The sequence below is a fragment of the Pinus tabuliformis genome, chromosome 1_1 (assembly GCF_031772625.1).
Source record: "Pinus tabuliformis cultivar Carrire ecotype Pingquan chromosome 1_1, CPIR1, whole genome shotgun sequence".
Taxonomy (NCBI): domain Eukaryota; kingdom Viridiplantae; phylum Streptophyta; class Pinopsida; order Pinales; family Pinaceae; genus Pinus; species Pinus tabuliformis.
This window is the reverse complement of record NC_142297.1, coordinates 754,004,867-754,027,960: the sequence shown is the minus strand read 5'-3', so window position 1 is coordinate 754,027,960 and position 23,094 is coordinate 754,004,867. Positions and strand designations below refer to the sequence as shown.

General features: G+C 38.1%; 1 protein-coding gene across 3 annotated transcripts; it reads right to left on the bottom strand.

Annotated features, from left to right (window-relative positions):
* Positions 1 to 414: 414 nt before the first annotated feature.
* Positions 415 to 17,549, bottom strand: SUF4 (zinc finger (C2H2 type) family protein). Of its 3 annotated transcripts, none has more exons than XM_089392718.1 (8): positions 17,077 to 17,549; positions 14,157 to 14,257; positions 13,401 to 13,524; positions 9,574 to 10,118; positions 5,466 to 5,629; positions 5,241 to 5,294; positions 4,258 to 4,355; positions 415 to 651 (listed from the first exon to the last, which is right to left on the bottom strand). In XM_089392718.1, the coding sequence occupies exons 1-7, from the start codon at positions 17,265 to 17,267 to the stop codon at positions 4,278 to 4,280; spliced, it is 1,257 nt and encodes a 418-aa protein (XP_089248844.1). In that variant the 5' UTR covers positions 17,268 to 17,549; the 3' UTR covers positions 415 to 651; positions 4,258 to 4,277. The 3 variants fall into 3 exon arrangements, with proteins under 3 accessions (XP_089248844.1, XP_089248845.1, XP_089248843.1); XM_089392719.1 differs by lacking the exon at positions 415 to 651 and adding an exon at positions 3,727 to 3,745; XM_089392717.1 differs by lacking the exon at positions 415 to 651 and having other exon boundaries at positions 3,998 to 4,355; positions 17,077 to 17,548.
* Between the last annotated feature and the right edge of the window lie 5,545 nt (positions 17,550 to 23,094).

Below are 23,094 nucleotides of genomic sequence, written 5' to 3'. Positions count from 1 at the left end.
TCGACCACAATTACTCCTATGTAAGTTACATGGCATTCCCAACAGCTTCCATTACCTCCTTCACTGATGAGTGTAGAAGGGTTAGTAGATTCACCGACGCCAAGGTGAAGGTCATATTGATAGATTATCAAATCAAAGTTCTAAAAATAACATTTCAGAAAGAGCTTCCTTCTCATAAATACCTTTTTCCTTGATAGTCTTTTTCCTCTATGCTTCATCAAACAAAAAGACGTCAAAACTTTATAAGAATATGACTATTTAACTAATTAAAGCTGTCTACCCAGGGTTTTAACCATGCACCCTGTAGTGGAACGGTTCAGGCAAACATTGTTTCAAACAAGCCAAAGGGGGATTTAACCTGACAGCCATATATCAAGAAGATCAATGCAGTCCAAGAAACCACGAGCCTACTCGCAAATCAAATATCATAACCACATTTCTCAATTTATAGGAAAAATATATTTGGGACCACCACCACCTTGCCTTCATGAACAACTCTATGCTATTTGAGTGACGTCCCCTTTCCTCGACAATCAAGAACCTTCTCAAAGAATTTGTAGGAGCCCTCTCTGTTGACTACCAACCAAATCCTTCTTCGAATCTCCATCTAATAGGTATCTATAGCTCAAACTTCTTGCGTAATCCTATTGCCTGTAAGTTTCCAACGTAAAATGCATTTTATTAAAAAAAATACAACTAAGCAAATCAAATTTGAGAATTGAGATCAAAGTAACAACCATCAATACAAACCATGAAGAGTTTCGCGTGATTTTGGATTATGTTTAATCATGTAGACAAGCTTGTGACTAATCAGAGGTATTAGCCGTTTTGCTACTGCCAATATTTCTACAATTTTATGTTGTTAAGCGGAAATGGACCACTATTAAGTAACTCAAACAACCATTGCCTTGAAAATGTTCCAGTGTTGACTATTGTTATCCAATGATAATATATATGAAAAATGTGAGATCTGTCACTAAGGAACGGATTGATCGTTGCCTTACCACTTTAAACCGTTAATGGAGATGGACAACATAGATATTTGGGTTCTGATGATAATCTTTTATGGTTCCAAACATTAGACAAATACCTCTGGCCATGGGCACGGGACTTCCTCGGCCACTTGACATTTTAAGGGACTTTTAAACTACTAATGGAGATGGACAACACGGGAATCAAACTTACAATAATGGACAGTTCTACTAAGTTACTAACCCCACTGACCCCCACTGATTTGTGAGCAGCAACGAGATATCACGAGCTTAGAAACTAGCACAAAATGTCAAGTCGTGTAACAACTACTTTTGACAATGTTCTTTAATATATGTGCTTCCATTTATGACTTGTTTTCAAAATAATGAGAATTCTGGCCATCAATGTGCTCTTCTGGGTGACTCTATTGGCATTAGTTCTAGTTATTCGTTTGTAGAATGATATATTGCATTGAGAAAACACATCTTCCCAGTAAATGACAAGGTCACTGTTGACAATAACAATTGATAATTCTGAGCTTGATGTCACAATGATTTCCTTCCCTATGAACAGAATATCAAACCAGTTTGACTTCTATTTATTCTACAGTCAATACTGTTGTTTTTCCCTAATAAGAGCATCACTTGAAGAAATCATGGTGAACAAATGGATGACAAACTCGCTGGTTTGCAGAGGCTTTGTATGGTCCCTACTAGTAGGAAGCTCTAACAGAGTTAGACAGCTAATATCCTCATTTACTTTCTCATTGGTTCCACCTTCTAAGAGAATAATCCGTAAATTGCATAACAATAATATCTATCCTTTGCAAGGACTGCTGCCCTTCACATGAAAGGCATTATAACAACAACAAAGGACTTAACCCATAAACAAAAACTGATCAGGTATAAGGATATTTGCCTTAATCCTTCAATCTGTTGGGCATGCACACACCATATAGTAAGAAATATTAAATAGTAATTAGTATTTAGAAAATGGTAAACGAATAATTAGAACGTTGAGAGACAATTACTAAAAAAATACATTGATGCCCTCCCTGATTCAGCTATCATTGATCTATTTTTTTATTGTTAATGAGTATTACCAACAGGAGCACGATGCATTGGTTATTACTACTCTAATAACTGGATCTGAGAATTCAATGTTAGCATCCAAATATCCATATTCCAATGTACAAATATTTTTAAAACGAATGGAAAAAGCTGAAATCTGTAGTATAGATGAGTAAAGGGGGTCTACTGTCTTTCAGCAGCCTTTTCCAGTGCTTTGTTAGTAACCCTCCTGTCCCTTCAACATCGTTGACACTGAAAAGTAGAGAAGAAAAATCCCTTTTGTGAAATGCATTTGTTCTCTATCAAGTTAGTGTAAAATTGTAAATTAATCTCCGTCTCATTTCCATCCATGCAAATAAGTCCTTACAGGAACACTATTCTGTGGTTTATCAGTAATCTGCATTTTCATGTAATGGTCCATGATTCCTTCTTGGACAGTGATCTACTTCAGAAATATTTTTACAGAATAGTTAATCGTTTCCTGATAATTCTCTCTTGCCCACTAGTTCCAGTCAAGCAACCAGACTTTTATGAGGTGGCTCTTCTGCTCTGCCTCTAATGTTAGAAGATAGTTCATTTCACTCGAGAACCTTCCAGGATTATGCATCCAGAACCCCCTTAGCCCCGGGTACTCTCCAGATTATGTCTGCTGGCTTTGCATCGGTCCCTTCAAAGAGATGGGGAGAGACAGGGATACCTCTTCTCCATCTCCTAGCTCTACTACTTTCCACACCAGTCATGATGTTCATTGTGTGCTTGAGCTTTATGCGTGCGTCTTAAGCATTATCCTCTTCTGCTTTACCAAGATCCTACTACTTTCTTTTATTGTCATTTGTATCATTCTCTTTTATAAGCCTTTTGGCATCTAAGGGTGTTCTTGACACTACCATAGTATTGAATACTCGTTGTACTCTCTAGTCCCATGTACCTAATTTTGTCTCACCTTGTCTTGTTTATCCTAACTTGCTTGGCTTCAGGAGCAATTGCTCTCATGTAGAGTTTGAAAGCTTATGCATTCATATCACCTCTCCAAGAGTATCCTTATCCTTTTACATCATTGCACTGAAAGAAGAGAGGTGCACTCTACAGCCCATGTTTGCAAATGGGATTCTTCCGCATCCCTCTCTGCTTAATACATCTGGGATTAGGAAGGATCTATGAACAGACATTCTTCCATCCCTCCTCCCTGCCCAATGTCAAGGTCCAAGTCAAAGTCCACTGACTAATATATAAGTTGGTATGTTGTGCTTCTAGCAATGATATGCTAGGTCGCATTTTATGTTGATAACCAGGTGGACCAGCATAGAAGGTATATTAGAAAGCACACACTTCATTTTAGAAAATTGATCTGTATATTCTACAATTGTCCAATATCCAAATTGAAGTTACAAATTACACATGCAGAATCTGCTAATCTGCATTGTCAACATCTGTAAGCCACTATCTGTACATGTTCATCGATAACAATTACTGCCTATAAAGCTTTTGCCAGGAAACCATCCATCAACTTTCTTCAATTTTTCTTCCCAAATCCCAGCCACTGGAACAGTACTGGCACTTTTCTGTGGTATTGAATATTTTCCTTCTTTCAGCTCTCCAGGTGACACTTAAATCCAAAATTGATTGAACCTATGAAGTGTTAAGTGCAATAGTCCATGGTGATTCCCTTGCAATGACTTTAGGAGAAATTATTAAATGCACATCTGAAAAATGGTCAGTCGAATTATTAAATGCTGCCTTGGACTAAAGCTTCCTTGTTTTCAATTACAAACAAATTAAACTGTCAAAATATTGTGAAAGATCTTTTCCAGAAATTATTAAATCCAAGTTTTTTATGAAAGAAGTAACACAAATGCATCTATAATTTTTTGCCGCTATTAAAACCAGATATAAACAACGTTAAAAAGCATTTTATAATGAATATCTTAAATTCAATTAGGAATTGCACAAGAACATGATGAAAATAAAATGTAATTGAATTGAGGACACATCCTTGTAAATAAAAGTTACTTTATTTTGTAGAAATAAAAAAACTGTTTCCTGCTCTAGGAAAAATCATACAGTACAAAATTCTTCCTGCAGGAAGTCTTGACCAAAAATATTCTTATGAAGCAATTTGAATTTTTCAAGAGAAGATACACTAATTTGGCAGGTTCTATCTTCGATAGTTGTACGAACTCCATAGAGGTTGAAAAAGGTGTTCGGTTAATGCTACCTTCAAAATGAAATCCTTGATCAGATTCCAAACCCCATACGACCAGCAAGCCTGCTTTCTAATATCCTTCTATCAATAGCTGCATCAACAGAGCTCATCTGAAGAAAAAAACCAACAAATTATTGAGACCTCCTCATAGAACACATTTTATTTTCAGTGTCAGCATTAACATATCATTCAATCAGAAGACGTTAAAAAGGAAAAGTATCAAGTATAATATGAATGAATTATTCTAATCTGAACAGAAGCTGACCTGTTCCAAGTCTCACTTGCCAGAATGAGCAAAAACGAAATAGAAACATTAAGTCACGAACCCAGGAGTCCAGGTTATCTTCAGAATGCTCGTGAATAAAAAAGCATTCATATGTTGAATCTAAAGTGTTTACCTCGATCTTCATAGATTGGGGGTCAAAGCAAAGCAAAATGAACTTATTTTTCAGAACACCAAGTACCTTTGTTTACACCTCTTATAATAATTGGTGCTCAGCTTTGAGTCACTATTTATCAACACTTATTTTCTGAATTCCAATTACAATCAGAAATGGATTGGATACCTACTTGAAGTTGTGAGACTCTCGAGCATGTAAAATAAATTGGCTTGATGGTTGGAGGTTGTTTGAAACTGGCTAATAAACTCCCAACCATAGTGATACAGCAAAAGTAAGAATGAAAACTTAAAAGGTCCTTGCATTACATGGTCGCATCATCCCAAAATTCAGACACTAAGATTTAGAAAAGTAACTAAGATAGCACTATTCACCCAAAATAGGGTAACATTGCAGGGGCTCTGAAATAAGGCGGCAGCTAATAATTCAAGGAGAAAAGTATATAAAATGATGGAGCTTACAATATAAAGCATGAAATGGCCATTTTCTTATATTCTCGAGCATTATGCACATATAAAACACCATTTTACTTACAGTACTAAATAGCATTTTCCACTTTAATCCTCTTCGAAAGAATGAGAGATTTCCGAGACTTACCTGTGAGGTCACGTCATGCACCTGATATTTGGCAAGGGATGTCCTTCGTTCTTCCTGTACAATTTAACGATTAGATTGAGCATCCTAAACTAATTACAATGTTAAAGTACTGACTTATAAGTGGCAGTAAAATAAATAGGTGATCAGTGATTTATAGCAACAGAAAGAACTAAAATATATTTATAAACAAGCTTGGGAAACAAACAGTGAAAAACATAGACTGACCATGGACATTGCTTCATCATCCCAAACCAAATACACCTCCTTAGTAAACCCCTGAGCTGCAGGTGGTTTATTTGATATCACTGGGGGAGGCCCAATGGATGGGCCCCCAGTATTTGGTCCTAATGCATACATGTGAGATGGGGTTGCAGTTGAAGCAGAACCACCTACATCCGTTGGAATTTTCCATCATCAATATAAAAGAAAGACAGAGAAAAAGCAAGTTCTCTATATCAGCCACTAAAATTATTCCCAAAAAAACACGCATGTACAACTCAACAATCTCAATAATCACTTTCTTTCCTGATGTGATGTGTCCTGTACCCTTGTTATAACACTATCACGGAATACAGCCTAACTTCTATAAAAGGAAAACAAGCATACCAAAACCAATGTTACACGAATTTTAGAAATTAGATAGGAAAATCAATTTCAATGTTTAATCAACAACAAAATCACTATAATTTTGTTTGCCAAGCTACTGCAATAAGTAAACTCCAGATACAAATGCCCGAGAAAGAATCAAATAGCTTGCTGCAAGTAAGAGGTAGGCTAGGAACGGGATAGTTGAGGTATCCACAGGCATGCATATCAAAATTCATAATGCAGATCTCATAGGAGGCTAAAAAAATTCATTGCAAATCTTTTATTTAAATGTACAGATTTGCAAAGCTTCTTTTGGCATGTGACGGGTGCATAACTCTATATACCTTAACTTGTGTACCTAACATCCAAATATATAATTATTAATAATACAGTGATATGGGGTTTAACGGTAAGTTTCGCTGGGTGAAACCCACGAGATGGAGGTTCAAATCTCATTGAGTATATGGCCTGTTGTGTCTTGGCTAGAAGAGTAGGCGACCCCTGAGCGGATGTCTCGGCTCTTGTTGAGGCATAAGTTAATTGCTATTATGTGCGGCTTGCAGGCTGTTGCACCTAGCCTAGGTTTATAGTGGCAGCCAGTTGGATTTGATCCTGGGCCTGTTCAGGATAATTCTCACCAGTTACTGATTATCCTAGTTTAAAAAAATTAATAATAATGACTATATAAATCTATTACATAGCATTTCAAATAATTTTAACATTATAGCTTGAATATTATTTTATGAATGTGTACTTTATCATGTTATTTAACCTTTTGTGATTCAGTCCTTATTTTGTTACTAATTAATGCTTATTTTACCAACACATAGATAGATGCTTATGTTGCACAAGTTTCCAAAACATGGGTACATTGGGCACATGGCTACAAGTATCCAATACAGCTAGAATCTTCTGCCAAATTTTCAGGAAGAAGGGAGGAGCATGTTTCAGGCATGGTTTGACAAACGTTACTATTTTTTGTTACAAATGGTTTGGAAACTTCAATTATTTGGCTACCTTTTTGGCAGTGCAAACCTGTTTTATAACTATTTACTATGTAGCTATGTCACATGGCATGAGGACACGAGACACGGCAACCCCAGAAACAGGACACGGGGGACACATTATAATTTGTGTGTGTGTGTGTAATATTGAGAAATATAATGCATGATCCATATTTTTTAGAAATTAAAACATCTGCAGATATGTAATATGATGATATCTATTTAGTAATTGTCTCATTCAGTATTTACAATTTTATAATTTTTGAACTAGTTAGTTTATTAATTTACTACATCAATTATACAACATTATATACCAACCAACCAATACAAAGTTATATTACAATTTACAACCAATCTATACAAAGTTATATAACATTGAATCAGGTTCAGAAAACCCTTCTTTTATCGTGCTGACTTGGGTGCATAACTTCCCACATACACAATAAAAATTCAAATCTTATACAACCTCTTTCTTGTTGGGCTTAGCAATGCAGAGTCAAATCTCAGAGAACTCCTTATCATGCTGGTTCAGGTTCATAACTTTCCACAGTACAAACTCTATATTTTTTGTTTCAATTCTTATTTTTTGTGTTTATACCCTAACAAAAAGGAACAAGATCAGGCCATGCGCATATGGCAGCCCGCCAGGTAATGTGAACTTTGGTCCTGATTAAACACATTCATACCCAGACTCATTTAACTTATAAATAAAATTATTATCTTACTTGGTTGGTTAGTGCTTGTCTAAGGTCTAGTCTGTGGCCTTCAGAAAAGACATAGCGAGTTCAATTAGCTGGGTGAGCAAAAGGTGAAAAGCGCTTGTCTCAAATCCAGCAACATCTGAAAAAGCAAACAGCAAACTGGACTCTGGAATTCCTCATGAACAGGAGACAAAAAATAATTAAAAAGACCAAGATGCGACATTTTAAATTGGGGATTTTCATGGGACACATGTCCTAAAATCAAAATACACTAGGGCACATTTTCAACATGTCCAAAAAAGTGCCATGATTTTAGGACACGATGAAAATCGTGTACGACATGTTTTATTACTCACATCGTGTCCGACAAGGAATACTGGACAGGAGACCCTAAGGGACGTGTCCTGTGACTTAGCTATGTAGTAATAGCTATAATCAAACAGCTTACCTAACCATAGAGACAGTACTATAAATAATACAAGTAGAGTGTTTGAACTTTGAACCGATAAGAAGAAACATTTGTTACTCATGGTCAATGATAAAACTGGTTTGCAGTCACATTCACTAATGTCAGGCGATAACAAAGAGAAGGTGTTTCAAAATTATGAGTAGCAATCTAAAATGTTAAGCTAGAAGTTGTGGAAAGTTAAGTAGGATTTTTGAAATTATAAGAAGCAATTCAGAATTTAAAAGGGCATAAAATTAATAAGCACTTCAAAAAGAGTTTTACGACCCCATAAGATAATTAGTGGTTCTTTCCAATACATTTCTTATACCTTACAAATTTTTCATAAGGGAATGTCCAACTAAGAAATATCAACTTTCCCATATCTTCAGGGAACTGACCATCTTCATGAGATCACTGTTTTATTTGTTCAGATAGAATTTTCCCATATCATCAGGGAACTGAATCAAACAGCAAACAAACTCTCTAAGAAAAGCAGTCAGTTACCTGAAAATCAAATCATATTACTGGAATTCATGGTCAATAATAAGGTCAGATTCTCAACCAATTCATGCCTCAGGACAGAATGTTATTACCCTGTGATATGTATGGACTGGTTTGGGCATTTAATATAGAGGGAGTATCCCTAGTGAAAAAATTGTTAATACTAATGATAGATCTAGCTGAATAGATTACTCTAAGATCCTGTACTGGGAAGATATCATGTAATGGGAGGATCAGTTTTGATTGTGCTGATACACGTGATGAACATATTTACTTACACCTTGACTGTAAGTGTGTTCTCTTCCTTTGGAAAAAACAACCCAGTTTCTAACAAAGAGCAGGTTTTAGTCTGTTTACCACAGTTACTGGAAGAAAAATTTAAAATGACACATGAAGACTGCAGGTAAAATTCAGCTGAGTTCACCAAATACTGATGGGCATAAAACAAAAATCCTGTCTGTTACAAGGATACAAGCCAAGCCACCATGAATTAATTATTATTAACTGTTGTTTAGCTATGATTGGCAGGTTTTCTCCCGAAAATAACCATGGAACGCATGTCCTGTATGGATAATATAAGCATCACCAGTGCTCCACATATGTTCTCACCCCTCTGCAGTGGAATAGCTGTCCCTCTAGACACTGGAAATATGAAGGGTTGACAGTTGCTCACCTGGATATCAGAATTCAAAATGCTTTGACTGCTTTGCTTGCTTGAAAATTATTTAAATTTTATCTTATTATTTATATAAGCTAGTGTGAGTTTATCTATTATGTTATATATAAAATAATAATGTATAACATACTAGAAGTCATATTACCTATGTAGATGGAAAGATTATAGTGAATTACAACCCAGGATACTTATATGGAGTTTAATGTCACCGATTTGAACATAAACTAATAGCAAAAAATGACAATATTAACCCTTTCCATAGTGAATTCAAAAATACCATTTACTATGAGAACAATAAAATCAGCAACAAACGTGAAATACATGAATCAAAGAGTGTACACTATAAATAAAAACAAACATCACAAAAGCCATGGCATAATTTGAAATACACAACGAACAGCTTGAGCTACCAAACCTGGAAACGCAGGAGCATTTAGCGGCTTGTTTGTCAAATTTGATGGCAATGAACTCACTGAGCTTGTCTCCCCTGAACTTCTCAATTCACTTGTTGGTCGTTGTGGCAAGCCATATTGAGATAGTGTTGGAAGACTTGACGCAACTGATGTATTTGAATAAGGACCATTAATAGGAAACAATGCTTGAGAAGATGGGGCTGTATATGGCGTCAATGGAGCACTAGGGGAATATAATGGTTGCATTGAAGATTGAGTGGATGAAGGAGTTGAAATAGATGTTGAAGGTTGTCTGTTCTGAATAGGGAATAGTGGCTGTGGGGGTGGTGGATGTGGTCTTGGGACCATTGGACTCTGCAAAGATGGTGTGACAGAGTTTGATGAAGAGGGCTGAATGTTCTGAATAGGAAACAAAGGTTGAGGTGGCCTCATGGGCATCAATGGAGGTTGCCCAGGTATAATAGTTTGTGCTGAGGACCAGGGCTGAGATGAAGGTGATGGAACATGCCACGGTGAAGGACGTATTGGAACAGATGGTGGAGGATACCTGCACCAGATAAAAATAAAATAATCTTTAGAATATGCACTGGATGCTATGAGACAATGGTCACCTAATGACTCGTATTTCTGTGGATGAGTCTTGAATTTAGTCCTAACTTAAAGTAAGAAAAAATTGTTGCAGCAAAGTCAGTGAACAAGCCAAAGCAAAAGTACCATATATAGTTAGAAGGCAGATAAAAAAGTAAATGCAACAAGCTGAAGCATATAACAACTACTCAATACTAATTAAGAAAAAGATTTTTTTTAATAGAGACAACTGTTTCACCCAGTGTATCTACAATTGTTGTACTACTCAACAACCCCCTAATATAATTAATAGTAGAACTGAAGAAACAAAAAAAAAAAGGAGGGAGCTCCGGGGAAAAATGGCCGCCGCACCAGCAGTTGCTTCATTCGCAGCCGAAACCAATTGGATCCCCAAGTTTCAAGCCGAGGTCACGAAGCTGAACCAGATCAGTGATAATGAGAAGGGTGGGTTTGTGCGACTGGTTTCTCGCTACCTTAGTGGCCAAGCAAAGAAGATTGAAAGGGAAAAGATCAAGACCCCGACTTACGATGTCATGTTTCCCTACGATTCACTAGCAGCTTTGGGAGAAGATCCACCAGAAATGAAGGAACTCTTGGACAAGCTGGTTGTGTTAAAGCTTAATGGCGGTTTGGGAACAACTATGGGTTGTACTGGGCGCAACATTGTTGCGAAGAATGGATTACCGAGCCCTTCGCAGGGGATTGAGAGCTGTTGGGACATCTTCAAGGCAAATCTTGCTGGAAAAATCTCTTCAGGGGTTCGAGCTCAGGCAAATCCATCTGAAAACAGCTCTTCGGAATTTCGAACCCAGGCAAGGATGTCAATCCGACGTGATCCTTCTTCAGACAAGATGCAAAAGAGCGATCAGGGTTCTTCAGGGTTTGCTAAGGCTCCTGCAATGATAAAGCCGCTGAAGACAAAGCCGCCCAAGAATACAAGTTGCAGAGGCCGTATTGCATCCCCTACATTGGCGAGCTCCAACACTACAAAGCAGTATGGAGTATGGAGGCATAGAAGTGGCACAGCTATGCATGAACTAGAAGACCTTAGAACCCCCCTCTTTGGTAATTTCTAATCCTGCAGTACTTCGTCGTGACATGAGTGTGAAAAAGGTTCAAGATTCTATTTCATAAAGGCTAAAAATCATTTATTTTTGCTTTTTTACTCCATATTGTAGGGTGGATCTCTAAAGGTATGAAAGATCTCCCTCCAAACCGTACATACGACTTTCGTCGAATACGGCTTTCCACATTATTATATTTGCATCGATGAGATATATTCTTTATACATATAATTATGTTTACTCACTCTCAAACTAACTCTTCTACGCATCGAAAGGAGGCTTTGAATTGATTTTAGCAAAGCGCTAGTAAGCACCCATTTGTCCTCCTCTTTGATCATGCTTAGCTACCGAATTCAATTAAGACGTTAGGTGTACATTTCGTTACATAAGTCATAGCAAGGCCCTTGTTACAAACGATCTTATCCACCCTCTTAGCTAACGAATAGGTATCAGTAGTTAGGTAAAGACTTCAAAATTTTTATTAAAACCCATTTGGGGAAATCTACCTTGATTTGGGTCCATGCAACAGACGGTATTATGAACCTGAAGAATATCATCGCCCATCAAATTGGCTATCCGGATGGACTACAACATCTGCTCTATGGGGGCAGAACCCTACAGGATTATAGATACATTTATGACTACAACATTATGCCAGATTCTACTATAATGCTCAATCTGAGACTGCGAGGTGGAGCAGCAATTCACAACTCAACAAAACAAACAAAAGGAGGCAACGGGACAAGCACAAAACCAAAAAACAACTCAGATCCACATCAGAAGCATAGAAATGAAGGTATATCGTTCAAGAACATCTTACAAGGGGAGAAAATCTCCTACAGAAGCTCCAAAGCAGGCTGGAACAGAACCTAGTCCATACATAGTGGAGCAACTAAACTATACACTAGAACTAAATATAGACATACCAGAAACAGATGAGGTATGTAATAGTTATGAATCACAAGCCATCATTTGTCATTTTAATGGTTTTTGGCCAAAACCTTTTGAACTATTCCATTGGATTTTCACAAAATGGACTTTAAACTATGAGATCCACCTATGCTCCAAAGGGTTTTTCATTGTCAAATTCCAATCAACAGTGATAAGAGACATAGTGATACAGGAGGGACCATGGTTCTGGGGATCTTCGGGCCTTTTCATCACACCATGGTTCCTGGATTTCGATGCCAATACTATGGTTGTTTCCAAGATGCCAGTTTGGGTACGTCTACATAACCTCCCAATACATTTCTGGGACCAAAAGGTTATTGCATGTATAGGCAACACCATTGGCAGATATATTAAAATGGATACACAAAGAGTGGAGGAAAGAATTTTTACATTCACACGCATTTGTGTGGAAGTAGATCTCAGTAAGGGGACCACATACAGCTGAAACACAATCAACAAAGCTGGACTCACATACTGGACTATGAACACAGCATTTCAGTGCAAAACATGTCAACAAACAGGACATCTACAAAATACTTGCCCAAAAGCCAAAAAAGACAACAGAAGGAAGAAGAAAACAGGAAAACACCACAAGGGTTGGAATTTCCCCCCACCAGATCCGGAGGAGGAAATAGAAGTGGAAGAGGCCATCCCCAATGAGAACAATCAAGCAAACAAAGAAGCAAAAACCCAGAATACACCTCCACAAGGATCTATGGAATCACAACCGGAAAAGATGTCAGATACAATGGAAAACAGTGGAACCAAAAGGCTACACACATCAGACACCTCTGATTTTGACAAGGAAAATCCCCGACCAGGCACTGAAAATCCACTTCAACTTGTTCCCACGATACCGTCTCAAGGGGAGTGGCGCAAGGTCGAGAAGAAAAAGGGGAGGAAAACATGATTTCCCCCAGATGTTCTTTTTTATCTGTTTCTTATGTTCCCCTAATCTGAGGCCTTTTTGACCTGAATATGGAATGCGAACAGCATATACAACATGTAATTTTGTTTTATTAATAAAATTACAATTTTTCTTACGGGAAAAAAAATTAAGAAAAATCACAAGAACAAAACTTACAAAAATTGCAAATATGTTTGTAATGGCATATAGAACAACACATGTAAATGATGCATGCCAGTTACAAATTGCTATTGATAATTTTTTTAGTCCAAAATCCATTTCCTGGACAATGCTGAACAACAAAAAAAAGATAACATACAGAGGCGGCACTGCAGAATATGATGGTTGGGGAGGCATATGAATTGCTGATGATCCCATCCCAATCCCTCCAAATCCAGAGGGAGGAACCTCCACCTTGGCTGTCTTTGAGGGCTTTTCATCATCTGCACAATCAACAAAATCATCCAAATGCCATGTAAAGTTAATATCCATCCCATCTATCATTTCAAATAATTATGACCATACGACCCTGCTATATTGTATGATGAGTTTGCCCATAATAAAGGAAACAGTTATATCACATCCAAGAGGATAAAATGACATTGCTTGGAACTATAAATGTTCATAATAGCAAGACACTATGTTATTGTGATGTAGAAAGAAAAATAACTAGCCTTTGCACATTTGTCATTGTAATAAATCAGGAACAATATTAATCTTTTATAGTGTGACAATGATGGCAAGGTCCTCATGTGGGAGATGAGATAAACAAACACAATAGATTAGAAGTATGGTCATCATATTTGAAATACCTTTTCATGATAAATGAGCATAGAGCATTAGCCACTCTAGGTTGCATTTAGGAGTAATGGTCTTTCAAGTAGCAATGGTAGATGATCAGGTGCAAAGGCCATGTTATTCCAGAATCTAGGTAAGTTCTAGGTAAGCATTGATGTTATACATGGTGTCAAGTTATTCCCATCATTTTACTACTGCCACAAAATTTCAGATAATCTAATTCAACTTGTTCCTAGAACTACTACATTGATATAACTTAACTATAAGTGAAACTAACCATGTTCTTCGTCATGAGCAGCCAATATGTCAGGAGGAATTCCCTCCATACCAAAAATATCAATCTCCGTTGACTCTCTATCAGGCTTTGCATTTGGTACCCTGAATATCAAATCAAAAAATGTGTTCAAAATGTCAAAAATAATCATCATGTGAACTTGCATAAACTTGCAAAAAGGTCTTTGATACCTCAAACCTATCAAAAGAACTGTATAACATGTACTACCTTTGATATATGAGATACAAATGAACAGAACTGGGGAAAATATTATAATCCTTGCAGTTTACAATAAAAACCAATACTAACTTCAAAACAGCATCTCCTAAATACAAACAAATACATGAAATCCTGAAGAGAGACAATCAAAAGGAATTTAAAGCTGACAAATTGTTTGTATCACCATGTATCTATGTTACCAGGATTTAGGTATGAATGTGGATACAGATCCACCAGATTAAAAGAGAGGATCTAGATATGACAGGGAAACAGCATGTACAAACAATATAAATATATTCTTATAATATGAAAAAATAAAACTCATAAAAATTTAAAAATATAAAATATCAAACATATAGATTGCAAATACAAATGCATTTTGAAAAAGCAATCTTTTCGAGTTGTATGGAGAGCTGCTTCTTAAAGTAGCTTCAGTGCACTCTTGAATGCCTTGGGCATGTGACTATGTAGTTTACTTTATTTTAATAAAATTACAGAATTTTTTCCTTGAAAAGAAAAAACCCTGCATATACATTTTAGATTAGCAATAGTTATATGTTAATGTAACAATTAATATAAAAAACGTCAACTAAATTTTATGAATAACTATTTATCAACTCAATTCCCATTCTGAATTTACGCATCTACATGACACCATGAGACAGTCAACTTCAAACACAGACATGGAAGAATGATGGTTAGAGTTGAACTACAAGTGAGCACAGAGGAGACCAAAATTGGCAAATACAAAGCAGCATGGAAAAAATAAATTTATTTTGATATTTATATTGATTAAAAGAAGTGCAGGATCCATATATGATGCTTGGGATCTGTTTTACCGCTGAGGGATCTGTTTTATAGCCATTTTAAATTTAAATGATGCAGACCATACCAGAACATTAGAAAGGAAGCTTTACATACTGCTTGTCAGCTAGTCATGATCACAACATGTGACACAGAACAAATTTTAACAATTCTCTTAATAATAGGTTGATCACAATTGGAAAGATTAAATGATCTCAGAAAGAAAATTGTATTGAAATCGACCTTCCATACTTTCATAGCTTGTAAGATCACATCCTAAGATACTCCCATCTCTCAAATTCCTGCTTTTAAACTTAGCTTTCAAAAATAAAGTATGCAGCTTTCAATCTTATCACTTTCCCTTTTGCTTTCTTACATTCCATAAAATGTTCTGTAGTTGGGGCAAATGTCACAGGAGGGGTAGTCTTGTCAATACAGGCCTCAACTACTGCTGGAGATACTTATTATCAGATGTATGAATCAGTTTGCTTTGCCAGAAGCACAACAAAACAAAATTTGTCTCATTCTTGGACCTATTCTAGAATCTAGATTCAACGTCCAGCCCTCTCCTCCAAGTTCACCGGTCTTGCACTGAACTATATGTGGACCAAAACACAATTTTCTCAGGAATGCATTATACAACTATATCCCAAAGAACACTGTGATAAAACCCCTGTATAGTATGACCAGTATCAGGGATGAGACTTCCATTCCATGATTCCATTTTACTTGGGCATATGCGAAACAAAGGCATCTTAACTGAGATGAGAATTAAGAGTTAAAGACAAACACAGAAAACAATTACGTTGTCTTTGTTTCTGGGATTTGTCACAGAGAAAACAATTATTTTATTAATGTGAAACTAATGACCTCGATAAGTAGGTCAATGGGACTAAAAAAAGTACATACAGTACAGGTACCTAAGGGAAGTGCAAAAACAACTCCTATAGTGACATGATCAAAATAGGAGAAAGATCTAAGTATCTAGCTAAATTAAGGTATAAGAAATGGAATACAGGACTACTTTCACCCAAGGTATACACCATTCAAAAACTAAATCAATTTACCACCAAAATTCTTGAACAACGTTATCAATAACAGACTGTAATCTTAAGGTCCAGCAGATCAATCTGTAAAAATTGATAGTCAAAAACTTAAATCCATTCATCATTGTACAGATTGGACATTATTAGCCAAAGGGATACATCTTCCAAACCATGGCTTTATTTATTAACCCTCATATCAGGGTTTTGTTTGTAGAAACAGTAATGACTTCCTGAAACTGAACCACTAAGATCAGGGACTTGGTTCAATGGTGAGATTGACGAGAAATTAAGAAATCTATATTTAGTAACGATACAAGGGTTTTTTGTTTGCAAATAGCTTTAACTACCTAAAACAGCCAATAGGACCTTGGTTCACTGGTAAGGTAAATTGAACCATTTTATTTATTGACCGCAGTGTACAATATTAGGGTTTGTTTGGAGAAACAAAAAAAAGTCCATAATTGTCAATCGATCCTTGATTCACTGGTAAGGTTCGCAAAGTATTAAATCGTCAACCATGGTTTGATCCCAAAGCACCCAAAAGACGTGTCTCAAAAGCGATCAGGCGAGGCACAGATCGTGAGTAATTTGATGGAATAGCTATCCCTAGGACATAGCACCACCTAGGCTGAAGGAAGTCCATACTATTACATTAAAAAAATAGTCAGCAGACTATTTCAAATAGGGTATGCAGCAAGTCCATGGGAAATGAAACCCTTAACTTGGAGAGGTATAAAGAACGAACGTAAATGCAATACCTATTTGAAGGGTTTAACACCCATGTCATTCATGCACCGAAAGGCTTCAGAAACCCCAAGAGAGCTTTAAACAGCGAAACAATGAGAAAAACTTACTTGGTGACAGTTTCCTTGTGGACTTGGAGGACATGGATGGCCATGCCTCCAGCGGTAGACAACTTCTTGTGGCAGACATGGCACTTGAAATGTTTGGCCTTCTGATGCTGAACCAATATCTTTTCATCATCGAACTCGCGCTCACAGTAATAACACCAGACCTTGGGGGCCTTCCTCTTCTTCTTTCCCATAGTTTTTCCGCTTTTGCTTGTTTGGTCTACTGCTTCTTGAAAGATAGATGATAATGGCGGCCTTGTGTGAATATCGCGACTGTACCCTGTCTGAAAAATAGGAAAGAAAGAGCCTGAAATTGACAAGAGGCGGAGGTATAGGTATTGTTGGTTGAAGGGTAAAAGGAAATAATGGAAGATGGGGCTGGGGAGATTGTTTTTATAAGCGACCCGTAACCAAAAATGGCGGCCCCGACTTGCCCATCTCTAGCTTTTTGGGCGCTTGCACCATCTGTGGAGCTTTTTATTTTTATTGCCTTCTCCTTTTATAGGTTTCTTTTGTCCCACCCTCTCTTTTTAAATAGATAAATCATGTACCCATCTTAACCTAGAGGGAGGGTTTCTGCAGACGTTTAACATGTGTTGTCTAAAACAAATCTTTTCAACCAATGATTTTTTATTTGATTTTTTTCGGTCATTAATAGATGTGATAATATAAGGCATCATAAAACGGTAAAAATATGCAATTTTTGGTGAGAATCATAAATCTATCAAAAAGGTTTGACAAAAAAAATGAATTTTGGACCAATATTGTGGAATGTCTCTCATTATCCTTGGTACATTGTATATGTCAAGTATAATTTATCGGATATATATTTATTAAATATATTTTAAGAAAAAAAAACTCTAATTAAAAAAAAATATATATATATATATAAGGTTTTTAAAAGGTTTGATAATCAAATTGAATTTATGTTTTATCTTACTATTTTATATTGAAGTTTTTTTATATTAAAGATGTGAAGAAAAAAAAAATTATATATTTAATATTTTGGCTTTTTTTAGTGTAAAAGGAACAACTCTAAGGATTTTTTTGGGAAGTACAATATAGGTAGTTGCCCTCTGCTGCGCGCGCAACTGCAACCCGCGATCGAGCCTCGGCCTGGGCCGCCTGAGCGAGCTTCATCATGGACCCTCCGGACCCTCCCGGTGGGGATCCGGACTTGCAAAGAGCATTCTCCAACCTGGTAAAGTCACTCCCTCCGCAAAGACCTAGACCAGCAGCAACAAAGTTTGTGAAAAAGCTTGATGTATTACAGGAAGTTCAACTGCCGCCTACCATCCCACGCATGGCAGCCATTTCCCTAGCAGAGAAAGGATTGATTGGGCAATTTACAGGATTGTGGCCATCACCCAGAACAGTGCAAAGGTGGGTCGAACGAAACTGATCGGACAAGATCCAGGGTAAAATATCCATCAGATTCTGTGGCAGATGATATTTTACTTTCCATTTCGAAACCAAAGAGGACAAAGATCTAATATTCAGGAATGGGCCTTACTTTATGGACTCCAGGGGTCTCTACCTCAACAAATGGACCCCGGATTTTGATCCAGAACTTGATATACCGAATGTTGTACCAGTCTGGGTTAGACTGCCGCACCTTCCCCTTCACTGCTGGGGGGACGACTCGGTCAAAGCAATAGGAAATGTGGTTGGAAAATACATAGATCGCAGTGAAGCTAAAGACAACATGCAGGCGTGTGCGCGGATTTGTGTCGAAGTCGATCTGGGTCGAGGACTGCCGGAAGCGATCAAATTGAAAGTTGATGATTGGTGCCATATTCAGCAACTGGATTATGAGCAGATACCCTTCAAATGCAAGGTATGCCATGAATATGGACATTTTGCAAATAGATGCACCAAAATAGTTAATGTAGATTCTGATGAGCAGGATGGACAATGGGAAACTGTAAAAAAGAAAAAATCATCTCCTCCTCTTAAGTCTATGGATCCTGATGCCCCTGGTCCTTCCCAGCAACATCCTTCCCCCCCTCCTCTGATTCCCGATCCTCCTCTCCCTCCATCTTCTAACCCCTTCGCGTCCCTCTCTGAGGCAGAATCGGGGCCTGATGTCCCTTCCACAGATCCCCCTCTTCACCTTTCCCCTCCTCTCATCATGCAGCCCTCTCCTGATCCCCCCTCTTCAAGGATTACCAGGAGCTCTTCAAAGGAACATGGAGCGCCCAGTGATGTCCCTAAAAAGCAAGGGCCTGGCAGGAAATCAGCCAAGCAGCAGAGGGATGAAAATGCTCAGAAAGACATAGCACTGGGCACCCAAACTCCAATAGAGTCCTTCATTCTTGGACACTTGGAAAAAGAAAATAGTAACAAAGGCCATGAGAGGCGAGCACCTCTCCATGTAACCAGTAAATCATGATGAAAATACTATCTTGGAATAGTAGGGGCTTAGGGCACCCCTCCAAGCTAGCTGCCCTCAAGGACTTAATTCACAGTGAAAACCCTGAAATTGTTCTGATTCAAGAAACAAAGCAAGATCAATCAGAAATGAGTAGAGTAATTAGCCAGCAAAAGCATTTTAATGGATGCGCAAGCGAAGCAAGAGGAGCCTCAGGCGGTATATTAACTATATGGGATAGCAATAAATGGATCTGTGACTCCACCAGCGTTCACCAGAACTGGATTCGAACTAACTTAGAAAGTAAAACTGGAGGCTCAAAGGTAACAGTTTATAACGTATATGCTCCTAATCAGTACAGAGAGAAAGAAATGTGTTGGAACACATTGGAAGCAAGTATAGAAGAAGAGCAGAACAACAATCTTATTATAGCAGGAGATTTAAATCTGGTGATGCATGCTAACGAAAAAAGAGGAGGAAATTTCACTCCTGACCCATCCAGAAGTCGACTAGAGGCCATCATGCAGGAGCACGACCTTGTTGATATCAGACCCAAAAATCGTAGGTACACCTGGAGCAACAGAAGGATTGGAGCCGGCAATATCATGGAACGGCTTGATAGGTTCCTCATAAGCATAGCTTATCTGTCCACCTTCTCTACAGGTCATTCAAACATCCTCAATGTCTCTGCCTCAGACCATTACCCAATAACGCTCACTCTTCACAGTCACTGTCAGCTTGGGCCTATACCCTTCAAATACTGCGCCATTTGGAACCGTATCCCAGCTGCAAAAGATGTGGTGCGACAGACTTGGGTTCAACACGTAGAAGGTTCGCCAAGTTATATTTGGGAGACAAAATTGAAGAGAGTACGACAGGCTTTAAAAAATTGGGCAAAGAACAATTATCAAGAGCCTGAGATGAATAAAAAGAAAATTAAGCAAGATCTAGAGGAAGTGCAGCAAAGAATTGAAGTGTTGGGGCTATCTCAGCAAGCTAAAGAACAAGAAACTAGATTATACTCACAGCTGAGTCAAACTATTAGAGACGAAGAAACAAAATGGAGACTGAAATCAAGGCAACTTTGGTTGCAGGAGGGAGACAGAAACACATCCTATTTTCATAAGCAAGCCATTGTTCGAAAGGCCAGAAATACAGTGAGCACGATAATGGATAATGAAGGGAACCGTTACCACACACAGGACTCTATAAAGGAAGCAGCTACCAAGCATTTTAATAATCTTCTAACTGAGGACAAAGGCGCGGAGGATTACTCAAGCATGCTTCAGCATTTGCCTAAAGGAGTCACACAAGAAATGAACAGCAGTCTCAGAAAAGAAGTAGAAGAAGAAGAAATCCAAGCAGCAATTTGGAGTTTACACCCAGATAAAGCTCCAGGCCCTGATGGATTTCCCATTTCCTTTTATCGAGAATATTGGCAGATGATTAAAAAAGATCTCTTAAAGATGATTCGCTGGGTTCTAAAAAAAGGCAAAATGGGGGGATTTACCAACTCCACCTATCTGGCTTTAATCCCAAAAGAGAATCGACCTTCCACTTTTTCAAGATTTCGGCCAATCTCTTTATGCAACTCAGCATATAAAATTATTTCAAAAATTCTAGCATCCAGGCTTAAACCTCATCTCCCATCCTTGATCTCTGAAAATCAAGGGGGCTTTCTCCCCAATAGGCACATCACTGACTCTATCCTTCTTGTGCAAGAGGCCATCCACTCGAGCTTAAGCAGAAAAGAGAAAGGGTTCGTTCTAAAGCTGGATCTTGCAAATGCTTTTGATAGGGTAAGACATTCCTACCTATTTGTTGTTCTTCATAAAATGGGGTTTGATCCCTCCTTCATCACAATGGTCAAGGCTTGTATAACGGAACCTTGGATCTCCCCTTTGGTTAATGGGAGACCGTGTGCAGCCTTTCAATCATCTCGTGGCCTCAGACAAGGCTGCCCCCTATCCCCTTATTTGTTTATCCTTATGGCTGAATCTCTCAGTCAAACCTTGGATTATAACCGGAGAATAGGTCTAATCACTGGCATCAAGATTGAGCAAGGAACAAAGAATATCAATCATTCTCAATTTGCAGATGACACTCTCCTAATAGGAGGAGCATCCATCACTATAGCAAGGTGCTTTAAGAAGATTTTGGATCAATTCATGGATTACTCAGGTGGGAAGGTCAACCAGATAAAAAGTTGTATATATGGTTGGAATACTCCAAATCATACCATCCACAGCATTGCAAGCATCTTTGGAGTCTCCTGCAAACTTGTCTGGAACCATTTCTCCTACTTAGGGATGCTAGTAAGTATGGGACCGTTGAAAGCTGAGACCTGGAACGAAATCCTCGACAAAATAAAGAGAAAAGTGCAGCAATGGGGTACCATGTGGTTGAACCCAGCAGGATGACTAGTTCTTCTAAAATCAGGTATAGTTTCTCTTCCCATATATCGTTTTTCCTTATATCAAGCACCAGATGTTTTCCATCAAAAAATGGAAAGAGCCCTTAGGCATTTTCTTTGGTAAGGAGGGAAAACGGATAAGAAAAAATTTAATCTTGTAAGCTGGAAGAATATAATCCAATCTCAAGAAAAAGGAGGACTAGGCATCAGATCACCAAAATTGCTAAACTTAGCCCTTAGAGCTAAAATCGTATGGAGGATGATCACAGGGCCTACAGCGTGGTGGAAGAAGATCTTAGAGGCAAAATATCTGAGCTGCGCAAGGCAGCGACTCCTGGAGACTAATATTCCCAACAGAGATAGTACAAAAATTTGGCAACTTTGCAAGAAGGCTATTACTTTTATGTCTCAGAATATCTCAAAGGTCCCAGGAGGGGGGAGCAGTATCAATTTCTCCACAGACAGAATTTTAGGGCAGCACCCCATTGGCACAAAGATGGAGGCAATCCCTGCCATAAACTGGCTTAATGGCAAAGGAATATTGCACTTGGCTCAAATATCACAATGGGACAATCACTCTCAAGCATGGACAGGATGGAAATTCCCGGAACATCCCAGGGAGTTAGACACCAGTTTCACAGTCCTAAAGAAGCTCCTACACAGCAAAGCCCCAGTCCAAGAAGGCATACATGATGGATATCGTTGGGACCCAACTGGAACTCAATACACGGTTAAAGCTGGTCATGAATTTCTTTGTGACAGCACCTTCCAACAGGAAATATGGAACCAATGGAAACTAGTATGGAGAGCAGAAGCACCTCCCAAAGTTAAGTTTTTCATTTGGCTGCTCTTGAAAGGAAAAACACTAACAGCTGAAAATTTAAAGAAAAGAGGCATAATGGGGCCATCCAGGTGCCCAAACTGCTGTAGATCAGAGGAAACAATGCAGCACCTGTTTATAGAATGTCCGGTGGCTGACGAATGTTGGAAGAAGATGGCCTCAATAGGGGAAGCACCCTGGGAGCCTCAGGCAACTATTGCAGAAACGATTCACAAATGGAGGAAGAATTGTCCATGGAAAGAGAAAAGAAGTAAATTGGCGCAAAGGGTATGGAACATCATTCCTCTAACTCTCTTATGGCGCATATGGTTGGCAAGAAATGGAAAGGTCTTCCAGGAGAAAGGCTGCAGCACTAGGATAATGTGCCACAAGGCTAAAATGTTAGCGGTAGAGACA